The 12,270-nt window shown below is 34.9% G+C and overlaps 4 protein-coding genes across 4 annotated transcripts; all 4 read right to left on the bottom strand.

Moving 5' to 3' along the window:
* Window positions 1-581: 581 nt before the first annotated feature.
* LOC114753163 (pathogenesis-related protein 1-like) lies at window positions 582-1,324 on the bottom strand. Its single transcript, XM_028941835.1, has one exon. It carries the CDS (start codon window positions 1,322-1,324, stop codon window positions 800-802), a length of 525 nt encoding a protein of 174 aa, XP_028797668.1. The 3' UTR covers window positions 582-799.
* A 1,966-nt stretch (window positions 1,325-3,290) lies between these two features.
* On the bottom strand, window positions 3,291-5,734 carry LOC114753170 (probably inactive leucine-rich repeat receptor-like protein kinase At5g48380). The gene is made up of 2 exons (XM_028941843.1): window positions 4,741-5,734; window positions 3,291-4,349 (listed from the first exon to the last, which is right to left on the bottom strand). The coding sequence occupies exons 1-2, from the start codon at window positions 5,602-5,604 to the stop codon at window positions 3,363-3,365; spliced, it is 1,851 nt and encodes a 616-aa protein (XP_028797676.1). The 5' UTR covers window positions 5,605-5,734; the 3' UTR covers window positions 3,291-3,362.
* A 1,937-nt stretch (window positions 5,735-7,671) lies between these two features.
* Window positions 7,672-8,469, bottom strand: LOC114753165 (pathogenesis-related protein 1-like). The gene has a single exon (XM_028941837.1). The coding sequence runs from the start codon at window positions 8,467-8,469 to the stop codon at window positions 7,921-7,923; it is 549 nt and encodes a 182-aa protein (XP_028797670.1). The 3' UTR covers window positions 7,672-7,920.
* Window positions 8,470-11,016: 2,547 nt separating this feature from the next.
* LOC114753164 (pathogenesis-related protein 1-like) lies at window positions 11,017-11,756 on the bottom strand. Its single transcript, XM_028941836.1, has one exon. It carries the CDS (start codon window positions 11,729-11,731, stop codon window positions 11,189-11,191), a length of 543 nt encoding a protein of 180 aa, XP_028797669.1. The 5' UTR covers window positions 11,732-11,756; the 3' UTR covers window positions 11,017-11,188.
* Window positions 11,757-12,270: the final 514 nt, after the last annotated feature.

The following is a 12,270-nucleotide window of genomic DNA, read 5'->3' as shown; positions in this document are numbered from 1 at the left end:
AAAAATATTACAACTTTTTTTTAACAAATATAATGAGTTAACTAGTTAAACTTTTACTGCTTTCGATCCTTTTTATAAGGTGTTTAGAGGAGAAAAACCTTTTTATAAGACACCATATGAGGTATTTATTACATTTTTCTCATCTTGTCTTTATTTGAAATGTTTTTAATTTTTTGACAGAATTAATTAATTTTAACTTTTAAATCTCTCCTGGATTCCAATAATAATATTAGAAGTGCCTTATAAAAATATATACCAACGGAGGAGTAACTTATTTTCCTTGGTAAATGTGAAGTTTTGTTAAACATGACTTGTATATTTTAGGAATAGAGGTATTAAGGGAGAATTATAATTAAATCTAAAAAAAACAAAAAAGTCCAAATAACAATCTAAACAATCTGTAATGACAAATTCTAAAACAGAAAATAATAACTTCCGAAACTTGTTTTGTAATTATTTTCCTTTCTTAGAACCTAATTATAATTCTCCCTAATATTAAATAGTCCTATCAAATTTTGTATATTGATACGTTTTTGAGGCCAGTGCAGTTAAATTTTAAATGATTCACACACAACCAAACAAATATTCACTTGTACAGCCAAGCTTTTACACAAACATCTGCTATGTATAGCAGAGATTATTTGTTCCTTTGCACGATGCCTAGGAATTTAAAACCCAAATACAAAATAACAACCCATAATACAACATTATATTACAACAGAAACACATACGTAGACTCGAAAACCTTAAATTTATTCCATTAATCCACCACCCTTTTGGTTCTCATATATTTCCTCCACTATTCCCAAAGCTCAAGAGCACTTGAAACAGCAAAGTTATCATAAGGACGTTCGCCTTTGCTGTTCCCTTTAGGGTTATAGAAGCAGACAATGATGGTGCCCAGGCCATTGTCGCACCGAACCTTGGCGCAACCGAGCCAAATCGATTTCTTCCAAACCACCTGAGTATAGTGCCGGCACGGTCGTCCACCCTTGCAAGAGTTCGAATCGTAGTCGTAGTTCCGCTTCTCCGCCACCCAACTGTTCACCGCCCTGGCCGCCGTCAGGTCACCGCGGCTCCATGCAAGGTTCTCGCCGTAAGGGCCACGGGAGGGAACGAGCCTGCACCGTGCCTTGAGCTTGTCGGCATGGTCTTCTGCGTGATCGGCTAGGTCTGAGTCCCATCTCAGGGGACCAACCCCGACGTCGTCCCGCGCCCTGTTGTGAACCCTGAGATAGTCTCGCGGTGAGTTCTGGGCGTAGGACGTGGCCACGATCAAAGCCAGCACTAGTGAGAGAACCAAGGCCTGTGTAGGTAAAGCCATGTCTGGATATTTTTCTGCAAGATGGATGAAGAAGATGGAGTTTTGGTTCTTGGTGAGAATGGGGCATTGTGACAAGTCTATTTATAGACTCATTTCATGAGGATCAGAACTCAGTGAAGGCTGCTAGAGGCATTAAAATAAGATAAAACTTTCTTAAGTATCTGGATTAGATTATTATTCGTTTGTGCTTAGGTTTCGGTGAGCATTTTGCCTTTAAACAATTGAGAGGCCGTACCGCTGGACGAAAGCCAGAAAGCTTTCTTAATTAGTTAGTCAGAAGGAGTTTCGTGCAGTAATACATTGTTGATTTGTATAAAGATACAGTTGCAGTAATGTATAACATTAGTCTCTGTCATTTCATCAAAACAAATGTTAGTGTCTGTCAAGTTGATCATATTGTAACAGAGATCAGTCGATGTCATGGATCACACTTTGGCATATTCCACATAAATGAGGATGTCCGGTTGGAAATAATGCTTGCATTTTAATTAAACTGCAACGACTATAATTATATTGGTCACCCAGATGAAGAAAAAACGAGAGAAAATCTTAAGCAGAACTAACTACATGAGAAGAGTTTTGGCGTTCTAATTAGGGATTTTCACAAAGACAGTTCTTCAAAACAATTCCTTATGTTGCTGATTTAATTTTGAACTTCCAATAAAGATACTACTATCTCTGATCTTTAATATAAAACTTTATTTAACTTTTACTTTAATCTTAAATATAAGATCCCAATCCACTTTGTCTCTTATATTTGTCTATTTTTTTCAAGATAATTCTTCTAATAATGATAGTTCTAGCCAATAAACTTAATTAATAAAGATATTTTAGGAAGGACGAGACCTATTTAATACAAATAACTAACTTAATTTATTTCCTTAATCCATTTAAATTAGTCAACTAGCTCTTATATTTAAGACTGGAGGTAGTATAATACCAATTCAATTACCGGCTCAAGGATCAGAAAGATTGCGTATATAAGGGAGTAGCTATTTTGTTAATTAGTATCTTAACCCTAGCTTATCAACAAACTTGACAACTCCCATCTCCGGTCCTAATTAATTATAAGATTTTGTTTGTAGTTTATAAACAAGGTCTTATAATTAGGACTGGAGGTAGTATTAATAATAACTAAATTAACGAACTCACTAATATATGTACTCCTCCGGTTCTAAATATAAGACCATTATATTAGTGTGTATAAGGGTCTTATATTTAGGACCGGAGGAGTACCTAATAACCTACGGCAAATTAAAGAATCCAAATTCCATCATCAGTAATAATTACGGTCATATCCTAATTAACCATGAATTTGCATAGACCAATAAAAGATCGCATTGCGCAATAGGTAATCTGTAGGTTTGGTAGAATAAGAGCATAGTGGTTGTTCCCTGAAAGTTTATATTATTCCATAGTCATAAACAATTAAATAATGTGTTTCCATTTGGATGCCATCATTCTAAGAATTTATAATTGAAGTCATTGTTTATTTCATAACAATTCAATGTATAGTGATATAAAAAAATAATGCTAAAAAAATTAATCACATGCTGCTTAAATTATGATTATGATGTATTATCTGATTCAAAATTACTTGTTACACATATATATGTAACCCCTTATCAAAGTGTCCATGATTTAATTATTACATATAAAAATTGTAAATGTTATTATGAAAATTTCCTTCAAATTAATGAAGTGCACTGCTATATATTATTCAAGCATGATACTTAAAAGAGAATTTAACACTAAAATAGTAGGTAGTTATTGTAAAAAATGCTAAGAGAGTCACAGGAAAAAAAAAACAGAGAGATTAATTTGTTAAACAGTTTTATTAAGTTATTCACGGGTTTGGTGTCCATCTTATACATACTCTGCTTTTAGCCAAAACAAAAATCTTAGCTTATACTCTGCCTATATTATTTTAAATTCCAGGCATCTGTCCTGTTTGATATGGCAACGGTTGAAAAGGTTGAAGATTGCAACACTAATTTACATTTTCTTAACTAATGAAAAGAAAAGGTAAATTTACAACTCAGTGAAGGCACTCAATTTCATTTCCACATGATACCTCCACAGGGCAAACCCGAGAAGGCTTTAGACTTGCAGAATGATCAGACGTGGGTCCATAGCCCTCCCACAAAGCTCTTATTCTTCTGTACGCATCATCCATCTTTGGCCTCTGCACCAGAGAAGGCTTAACACAATCACATGCAACTTCAATTAGACCAAAGATTTTCTCATCAAATCCTTTCCCAATGAGAAATTTATCAATGACACTGTAAAAATCACAAGGGCCAGTGAACAATTTAGTACTGATTAATTTCATCAAAGAGCTGAAACCAACAGTGTCAGAAGAATCAGTGGTTGGATTCAATCTTTTCCCTGTTATGAGCTCAAAAAGAGTTAATCCAAAGCTGTACACATCCTTCTCCGTAGAACCCTTCTCAGCAAGTCCATTTATCATATACAGCTTCCTCCTCAAATGATCGTTCATGATCTGATTGATGAATTTGGCCTCGCCAAAGTTTGAAATTTTGGGTTCGAAGTCTTTGCTGAGAAGAACACACTCAGAACTCAGATTGAGATGGACAATGTTGCACTTATTGTGAAGCCAGGACAAGCCTCTGGCTAGCCCAAGAGCTATATAAAGCCTCACAGGCCATTCTAATACCATAGATTGAGATCCATCAGATTGTAGCCAATCTTGGAGTTTTCCATTTGACATGTATTCATAAACCAGAAGCCTTTCCTTTTTGTCCATACAAAATCCTAGAAGAGGGACTATGTTGTGGTGTCTGTGTTTTCCTGGGATCATCGTTTCCAGCAAGAACTCTCTCTTGTACAGTTGAGAATCATAGAGTCTTTTAACCGCCATGAAATAGTTATTTGGAAGCTTGGCCTTGTACACAATCCCTGTCCTTCCAAATCCTAAGGCATTGTCTGTGCTGAAGTAATTAGTTGCCTCACATAGTTCCCCAAAGTTTATTCTAGGAATCAACCTCTCCAACAACGCTGGGAGCTGTAGTTGGAATTGTTAGCAAGGAGGGGCAACAAAATTATGAAATTGATGCATCTACTTTATAGATTACTCTCTTTGATTTGGTGGGGACAATTAATTTGTCTGATTGGATTTACTCTATATATGTTCTTTGACTCCATATGATTTGCTTGGCTACCACTCAGCAGTAGCCACGAAACATTATGAGACCATTCATGATTAAAAAAATGAATGAACTTTAAGGTTTAACAGAGGTATTGTTCATTGTTTTAACGTTCGCACGATTCTTTCATTACACAAGTATACGAAAATGACACAGACACATGGTGGTTTGATGGTAAAAGAACAGATTACAAAAGTCGATACTTGAGCATAAACATAACAAAAGGGAGGGAAGAGGGACAGAGATTACCTCTTTGATTCCTTGTTCTTGCAACGCCAATGGCAGCAACTCAGCAACTTCTGTAGTACGAGTTTGAATAATGTTCTGTCTCTTTCTTCTCAAAGAAGTTATGGAATTTCTCCCCCTTTTCTTCAAGACTCTCCAAGGTTGAAAATAGTACATGAAAGAAACTATGACAGAGGTTGTTGAACAAACATAAGCAATAGCAAAACTGTACCAAAATGATCTATCAGAAGGTCTGTCATCACAGGGTTCTAGAGTATACCCACAAAGGCCACTATTATTGGCATAACTCAAACTAACGTGAGGACTTCTGGTAAAGACAGGAACTTCCCCAGACAACAAATTGTTAGCAACATTAAAAGATTCTATTTGAGGAAGCAACCCAATTTCATGAGGGATTTCACCAGATAACTGGTTGCCATCAAGTTTAAGTGTGATCAGCGAATATAGGTTTGCAACAACCTTCGGAATTTCACCTGAAATCTCGTTGAAGGAAAGGTCAAGCTCCTGCAGTGCTGAACAATTTTCAATACCGCGAGGGAATGGTCCCTTCAGCCCCATATTAGCAAGACTGAGACTTGATACTACTCTCTGTTCATCGATGTCCAAGCATTCAACACCAGAGAATACGCAAAAGTAGTAGCCATTGGAGTTTCTGTTGAAATCCCAGTCAGATAAATAATTGAACGGATCAATTGATTGTTTGATGGATTTCAAGCAATAGGTTTCACTCTCAGAACCATGGCCTGTTATAAAGAGACAGGCCAATAACCACACGAAGATGTGGAGAAGAAAACTGAAAGGTCTTGAAGGTCTTGTTCTAGGAGCCCCTTCTGCAACTGATAATAGAGAAACTGAGAAGGGATTCATTTGCAAATGCTCAAATCGAAAAGGGTGTTTGTCTTCTTCAGCGAACTCCCAAAAATGAAAGAGTTAAAGATACAAAAGACGAGATCTCTATATGTTAAGTATGTTAGAACTCGGAAACTCTAAATCTATAGGATGGATGAGTTGACATGGCCTGGAAAGTATAAGCTCTCTGTTTTTTTCTTCCTTCAGTCAGAGGGAACCGTTAGTTACTTAGCTGTCTGTGCCAATGTTTCCAACCTCCAAGAAAAACAGGGTTGAACACTTCTAAATTCTAATCCCTCCGTACATAGCAGTTACGTAGAAGTTCCTTTGGTGTTGACAAAAAATAAACAACTGAAAGAGATTGATTGTTATAAGGTTAATATTATTATATAGATTATAACCAGGCTGTTGTTCGTTAGATGAAAGTCTAACAAGTATTACGTCCACAGAAATAGAGATAATGATAAAGATTCCAGGTGTTCAGATGCTATTGGAAACTTCGAATCATGTCTTATAAAAATGTAAATACGTGTTCATCTTCTGGGTCACGGACTTGACGAAGTCTTTGGTCAAAAAAAAAAAAAAAAAACCAATGCGGTCCCCCCCCCCCAAAAAAAAAACCCCGGGGGGGCTAAACTACCAAAAGGAAAAAGAAAAAAAATCTCCCTTCATGGTTTAGAAAACCTAGCATGACAATATCCTAAGTTTTTTTCACATATAATTTTATATGGTAAAGGTTCTTCCCGTTAAAAAAGTATAATATATTATTTTCGGTCATAATTATCAAATCTTATTTGTAGACTATAAACAAAATCCCATAATTAAAACCGGAGGTAGTATATAGTTTATTTCTCAATCTACCAAAAAAAAAATAAAGTGTCTGATGTCCTACTGCGAATTCCCTAGCTTGAGAGATGAGGTGTGTACAAATGGAATTCACTATTTTATTTTATTATCTTTCCCCACTTCACGTCTTCACCCATAAAACATTTTTTAGGATTTATTATTTTCTTGTAACTTTTTTCCTTTTTTATTTCGGTTCTCATCTGTATGAAGTATGAAAAGTTTATTTTAATATTTCGTTTTAATTATATGGTTCGCAACTAAGGAGGTGGTTTTTAATAAATTTTTATATTTAATATTTATCACGTTTTTACTATTAGTAATCATTGTTCCCTAATATGTTTTTATATTTTTCAAAGATAGGAATTATTTATTTCCTTGAAAACTAGTTTTATTTTCATTAATAGTATTATGGACAAGAATGAAATAATCCATAACAACCTTCACAAGAGAAAAAATGGAACCATATAACAAAACAAACTCAAGAAGTCCACGAGTATATTCTTTTGGGCTCTTTAAACAACAACCGTGTTGCATGGTGCAGGTCCAGTCATCACATGGCCCAACATAGAGGGGAATACTATATAGTTCTTAAAATTACTAATAATGTTATGGCAAAAAAAATGCCAATAATGTAACCAAAGAAAAAATCGCCAATAATTACCAACAGTATTAGGTCTATTGAAAAGAGATACTTTTTTCTAACGTGGTGAAACAATATTTAAATTTTTACAGAGAGAAGTGTCCATATTTTATGTTTTTTTTTTTATAAATTAAAGAGTCATAATCCACTTGATCCCAATTAGTTTTTGGGAGAATTTAAATAAGCTCCCTGGTATCCAATTAATATCATTCAACCGCTGAAAAATTCTGAAATTTCATTGTACGTACCCCCTTGAACAATTTTTTTTGTGCGAAAATAAAAATACTCTTACTTTATTTGAGTTGTAAATCGCTAAATTCTTATTATAAATGATTGAATTTGAGTTCTAAATCTTTTTAAATTTTGTGGGCAAATGAACAACTCAAATTTAATAATTTACAACAAGAATTCAGGGATTTACAACACAAATTCAGAAATTTGCAATCCAAATAAAGTAAGAAAATTTTTGTCTTCTCATACAAAAAATTATGGTCAAGGAATACAATGAAATTTCAGAAATTTTCAGCCGTTGACTTATATTAATTAGCTACTGGGTTCGTTGAAATTTTCCCTTAGCTTTTTGGGGGACTCACCTGAAATTCTGAACAAGTAATAAAATTGCTTAATTCATCAAAGATATGAGGTATGATCTTGAGAACGATCGAAAACTCACATCTATCACCGTCAAACTTTTATTTCATTGATGATCAAAACCAAATCACGCACCGAGATATACGTATCTGAAAACACACACACCCACACACATGATCATCAACCCAGCTAAGCCTAGCTAGCTTCTTCGTTTTATTCATGCACACGAACACAAACTCAAACTCCAGAAGTGCCACTTAATAATCATCTTGCAAACCCTTTCTGAAGCTGAGTGGGACTTGGAAGAAAGGATTATCATAAGGACGCCGACCAGTAATATTCCCCGGAGGGTCATAGTTGCAGCTGATAAGAGTCCCACGATTGTTGTTACACTTCATCTTCGCACAACCGAGTCGAACCGAGTTACGCCAAACCACCTGAGTGTAGTGCCTGCACTCTCCTCCCACGCACGAGTTGGACTTATAATCGTAGAATCGCTTCTCTCTGACCCACATGTTGACGGCGGCTGTGCCGGTCAGGTCGGGTTTGCCCCAGGCGAGGTTCTCTCCGTAGGGGCCGCCGGAGTGAACCATCCGGCAGCTGTTTCTCAAGCGGCTCAGGTAGTTGCGAGCGTAGGAGGCCAGCCTTTGGTCCCATGCAATTGGTCCGACGCGAACTTGCCGGCGGGCGGCGTTGTGGGCGTTGACGAAGTCTCCGGGTGAGTCTTGAGCGACGGAGATCTGTGGGACGGCTAAGACGATGAGGAGAAGAAGAGAGAGAAGAACACTGGTGGAGTTCCGTCCCATTATGACTGATGAAAAGGTATTGGTGAAATGGTGAAAATGGAAGATGGGATGCTTGTGTGCATATATAGGTAGATAGATTTCATATTATTATTATTTACAGCAATCATTCTTTTTCCAAAAGATTTATGTTTGCTCTCTCAAGTGCTTAGCAATGCCGAATTTAAATTTAAATTATTTATAATATTCAATAATTTACTAGAAAATTAGTCAGAAATGTAAGAATAAATAAATATATATAAATTAAGAGTGTCCAATATCATTTATCCAAGACATGAGGGTTATTATCATGTTCAATAAAGATATTTTCAAAAAAAAATAAAATAACTTTTTTATATTTATTGTTTTTAACCAATTTTTTAATCTATATAATTCCATTATTTATATCTTATCACCCCCTCAATCGTTCGAGTCTCAGTTGAGAGTTATTTATAGACACACCCCACACACGGGGGTTCTTAGTTATAGTCCGTGCACGAAAATATTTATATAAAAGGGACGTTATATTCAACTTGTATAAGATCCAATGGGAAGGACATACACAATTGCAAGTCAATACACGTCATGAAGATAATTACGTTTTAATGTTTTATTTTTGGATAAGAATTCAGATTTCTTTAATAACAAGGTCAAAAAACATTTCTTTAACAACGAATTGCGTAATAATTCCTACTCCCTAGTCCATAGCTAGAAATAGCATTATTTTATTTAAATATTAATTTCTTCATTGCATATAATATATTTTATTGTTATCAAATAATATATTACTCCTCTGGTCCTTAATATAACACACATTTAACTAATTTGATTAGATTAAGGAAGTTAGATAAGTTAGTTAATTATAAAAAATGTGACACGTTTTTCCTAAAATGCCATAATCATATTTTTTAATACCCCTTCCTCTTCTACTTGATTATGGTTGAGGGAGTATTCATAAAGGGAATTTAGAGAAAATTGATAAATATGATAAATAGGTCTTATATTTAGGATAAAAACCAACTCAACAATTGAGTTTTATATTAAAGACCGGAGGAGTATATTATTATATTTACAATAATTAGTGTAAAAATTATTATAATATCATTGGCACGCATAACCTATGTATACGCAACGCAAGCAGCTTATATATCCTTCTTGAAAAATAATCAAGAGATTGTTTTGCTAAAAAAACAAAGACAATATTATGTCTTAATTATCGATAGCTATCCATATTATATACTCATTAGTTTTAAATTGAGGAGTCTCTTTACTGAACTGTTTAATATGTAATAGAAGAACCAGCCAAATGAACAAGAAATTGTATGTTTTCCTCTAATAGTTGAAGAAGCATATTGATTTTTCTTGCGTATTTAAGTTTTAATTTTGAGATCGAAATATTAATTTAGAATTGTAGCTGATGGTTTCGCAGCATCAGGATTCAGGAATTCAGAATTCAGATCATGTCTTCATAATTAGCTCGATAAATATTTTTACGCATATCCACACAATCTCAGAATTAATTTTGTTTCCCTCAATTATTTTTGAAAATTTTGTGACATTGAATACAATTATAAACCAAATTAATTATAATTTTTAAAAAGCCTATTACTCCATTAATAATTAATAATTGATGTAGCCATAAGTAAACATCCATGTTTTCTTCTCAAGAAAAGTCGATGAGATGATTTTGACAGCAAGAATTAACATTAGATTCAAGTAATTTGTTTTTTTTTTTTTTTGGACTCACAAGTAATTTGTTATTGGGTATACAAGATAATGGGCCACGCAACTTTACAGGACCAACTATATACTAAGTAATTAAGAAAGGCAATTTGTCTTTAATGGCTGCTTCTTCTTTTTTGCCATTTTTTTTAATAGCTGCTTCTTCTTCAAGCCGCCACATTATTTAAATGCCTATTATTAATTATGCGTTCTTAATTGAATTGTCCTTACTCAATTAATTAGCGCAAAGTCATATACAGGTCGCTCCCTTTGATGGCAAAAAAAATTATAAGATAATTTCCTGTAGAAATCTTATGTTTGGTGATTTTCATTTAGAGATGTTTGATATATCTAAAAAGCACTTTTAAAAAGTATTTTCACACAAGTCGTGATAAAACTCTTCTTACATATGTATGTCGTATATTGTAAAATCACTTTTAAAACTATAGTTTAGTTATCCAAACACTCTTTTATAGGATATTGCCCTTGGGGTTCTTGTTTGATCTTCGCCATACCACTTGTATTCCAAAAAAAAAAAAAAAGACGTAAGAAGCTGACCTGATGAGAATGCCTCCAGATATCCGAAAAGCACATTACTCTAAGCACTATATAATTTTATATCGCACGGTAAATAAATTAAAATAAGAGAAATGGTCAAATGAAAAGGACAATTATCTAATTTTGACTAATGGCTATGCTTCGGACGATCTTTCAACGTTCCCCATCTCCTCAAGCATGCAAATTGATTTTAACTGTATTCGTTTAGTAAATTAACATCTATAAATAGGACATACTAGTATTAATTATTTATAAAAAATATCGAGGGATTCTTGATGAGAAGCATCGAAATTAAACAAAAGAACATCAAACTCAGCTTTTATTTCCTGGTTGATCAAAACCAAAGCACACAACGAGACATAACTAGTTGAAACAAAGACATATTCACACATAAACCGACCCGTAACTTCATGTTATTCATGAACATGTGAACACAAAGCCGAGAATATAATTTAATTCCCACTTAATCATCTTGTTGTAAACCCTTTCTGAAGCTGAGTGGAACTTGGAAGAAAGGATTATCATAAGGACGCTGACCAATATAATTACCCGGAGGGTCATAGTTGCAGCTCACAAGAGTCCCACGATTGTTGTCACACTTGACCTTCGCACAACCGAGTCGAACCGAGTTACGCCAAACCACCTGAGTGTAGTGCCTGCACTCTCCTCCCACGCAGGAGTTAGAGTTATAATCGTAGAATCGCTTCTCGTCCACCCACATCTTGACGGCGCCAGTGCCGGTCAGGTCTGGGTAGCGCCAGGCAAGGTTCTCTCCGTAGGGGCCGCCGGAGTGAACCATCTGGCAGCTGTTTTTGAAGCGGCTCAGGTAGTTGCGAGCGTAGGAGGCCACCCTTTCGTCCCATGAAATGGGTCCGACGCCGACTTGCCGGCGGGCAGCGTTGTGGGCGTTGACGTAGTCCTGGGGTGAATCTTGAGCATCGGAGATATGCGTGGTGGCTAAGACGACGAGAAGTGATAATTGGATAATGACAGAGTTACGGCCCATTGCGATTGAGGAGGTATATTGGCGAAGATGGAAAGTCATCGGATGCCACTATATATAGAAATTTATTAGAAAAAATAGTTACAAACGGAGAAGATGGAATGCATTAGGCTAAGTTTTTTTCCTCATTTGTGTGCTTCTAGATTTAAAATTATACTACCTCTAGTCTTTAATATAATAATTTATTTGACTTTTATTTTGATCTTAAATATAAGACTCCAATTTACTTTGTCTTTTGTATTTATTTATTTATTTTTAATATAGTCATTATAATAATGGTAGTTCTAGTCAATACATTTGATTAGCAATGATATTTTAAAAAAAAAAAACAACACCTATTGGGTACAAATAATTAACTTAACTAGTTTTCTTAATCTATTTAAATTAGTCAATTAGTTTTTATATTAAGAACAGAAGGTATTATATGAAATAATAGGATTTGAATGCTGTGGCTGCTTATTCCTCCAATCTTACTACGGGAGCAGGTCTTGGCTGGCGGCTTTCGTTTGGTCGTTCGCACAAGTGGGAGAATATATAAAAGA

The sequence above is a fragment of the Neltuma alba genome, unplaced genomic scaffold (genome assembly GCF_004799145.2).
Source record: "Neltuma alba isolate B1F8T4 unplaced genomic scaffold, ASM479914v2 tig00007746_pilon, whole genome shotgun sequence".
In the NCBI taxonomy this organism is placed as follows: Eukaryota; Viridiplantae; Streptophyta; class Magnoliopsida; order Fabales; family Fabaceae; genus Neltuma; species Neltuma alba.
The sequence above is the reverse complement of the archived record's forward strand: the minus strand, read 5'-3'. Positions and strand labels throughout refer to the sequence as shown.

Excerpts from the sequence above, each read along its gene's own strand:
- LOC114753163 (XM_028941835.1), bottom strand. The coding sequence starts at position 1,324 with ATGGCTTTACCTACACAGGCCTTGGTTCTCTCACTAGTGCTGGCTTTG.
- LOC114753170 (XM_028941843.1), bottom strand. The coding sequence starts at position 5,604 with ATGAATCCCTTCTCAGTTTCTCTATTATCAGTTGCAGAAGGGGCTCCT. Across the intron at positions 4,350-4,740 it reads AAGAACAAGGAATCAAAGAG|CTCCCAGCGTTGTTGGAGAG; the intron begins GTAATCTCTGTC and ends TTCCAACTACAG.
- LOC114753165 (XM_028941837.1), bottom strand. The coding sequence starts at position 8,469 with ATGGGACGGAACTCCACCAGTGTTCTTCTCTCTCTTCTTCTCCTCATC.
- LOC114753164 (XM_028941836.1), bottom strand. The coding sequence starts at position 11,731 with ATGGGCCGTAACTCTGTCATTATCCAATTATCACTTCTCGTCGTCTTA.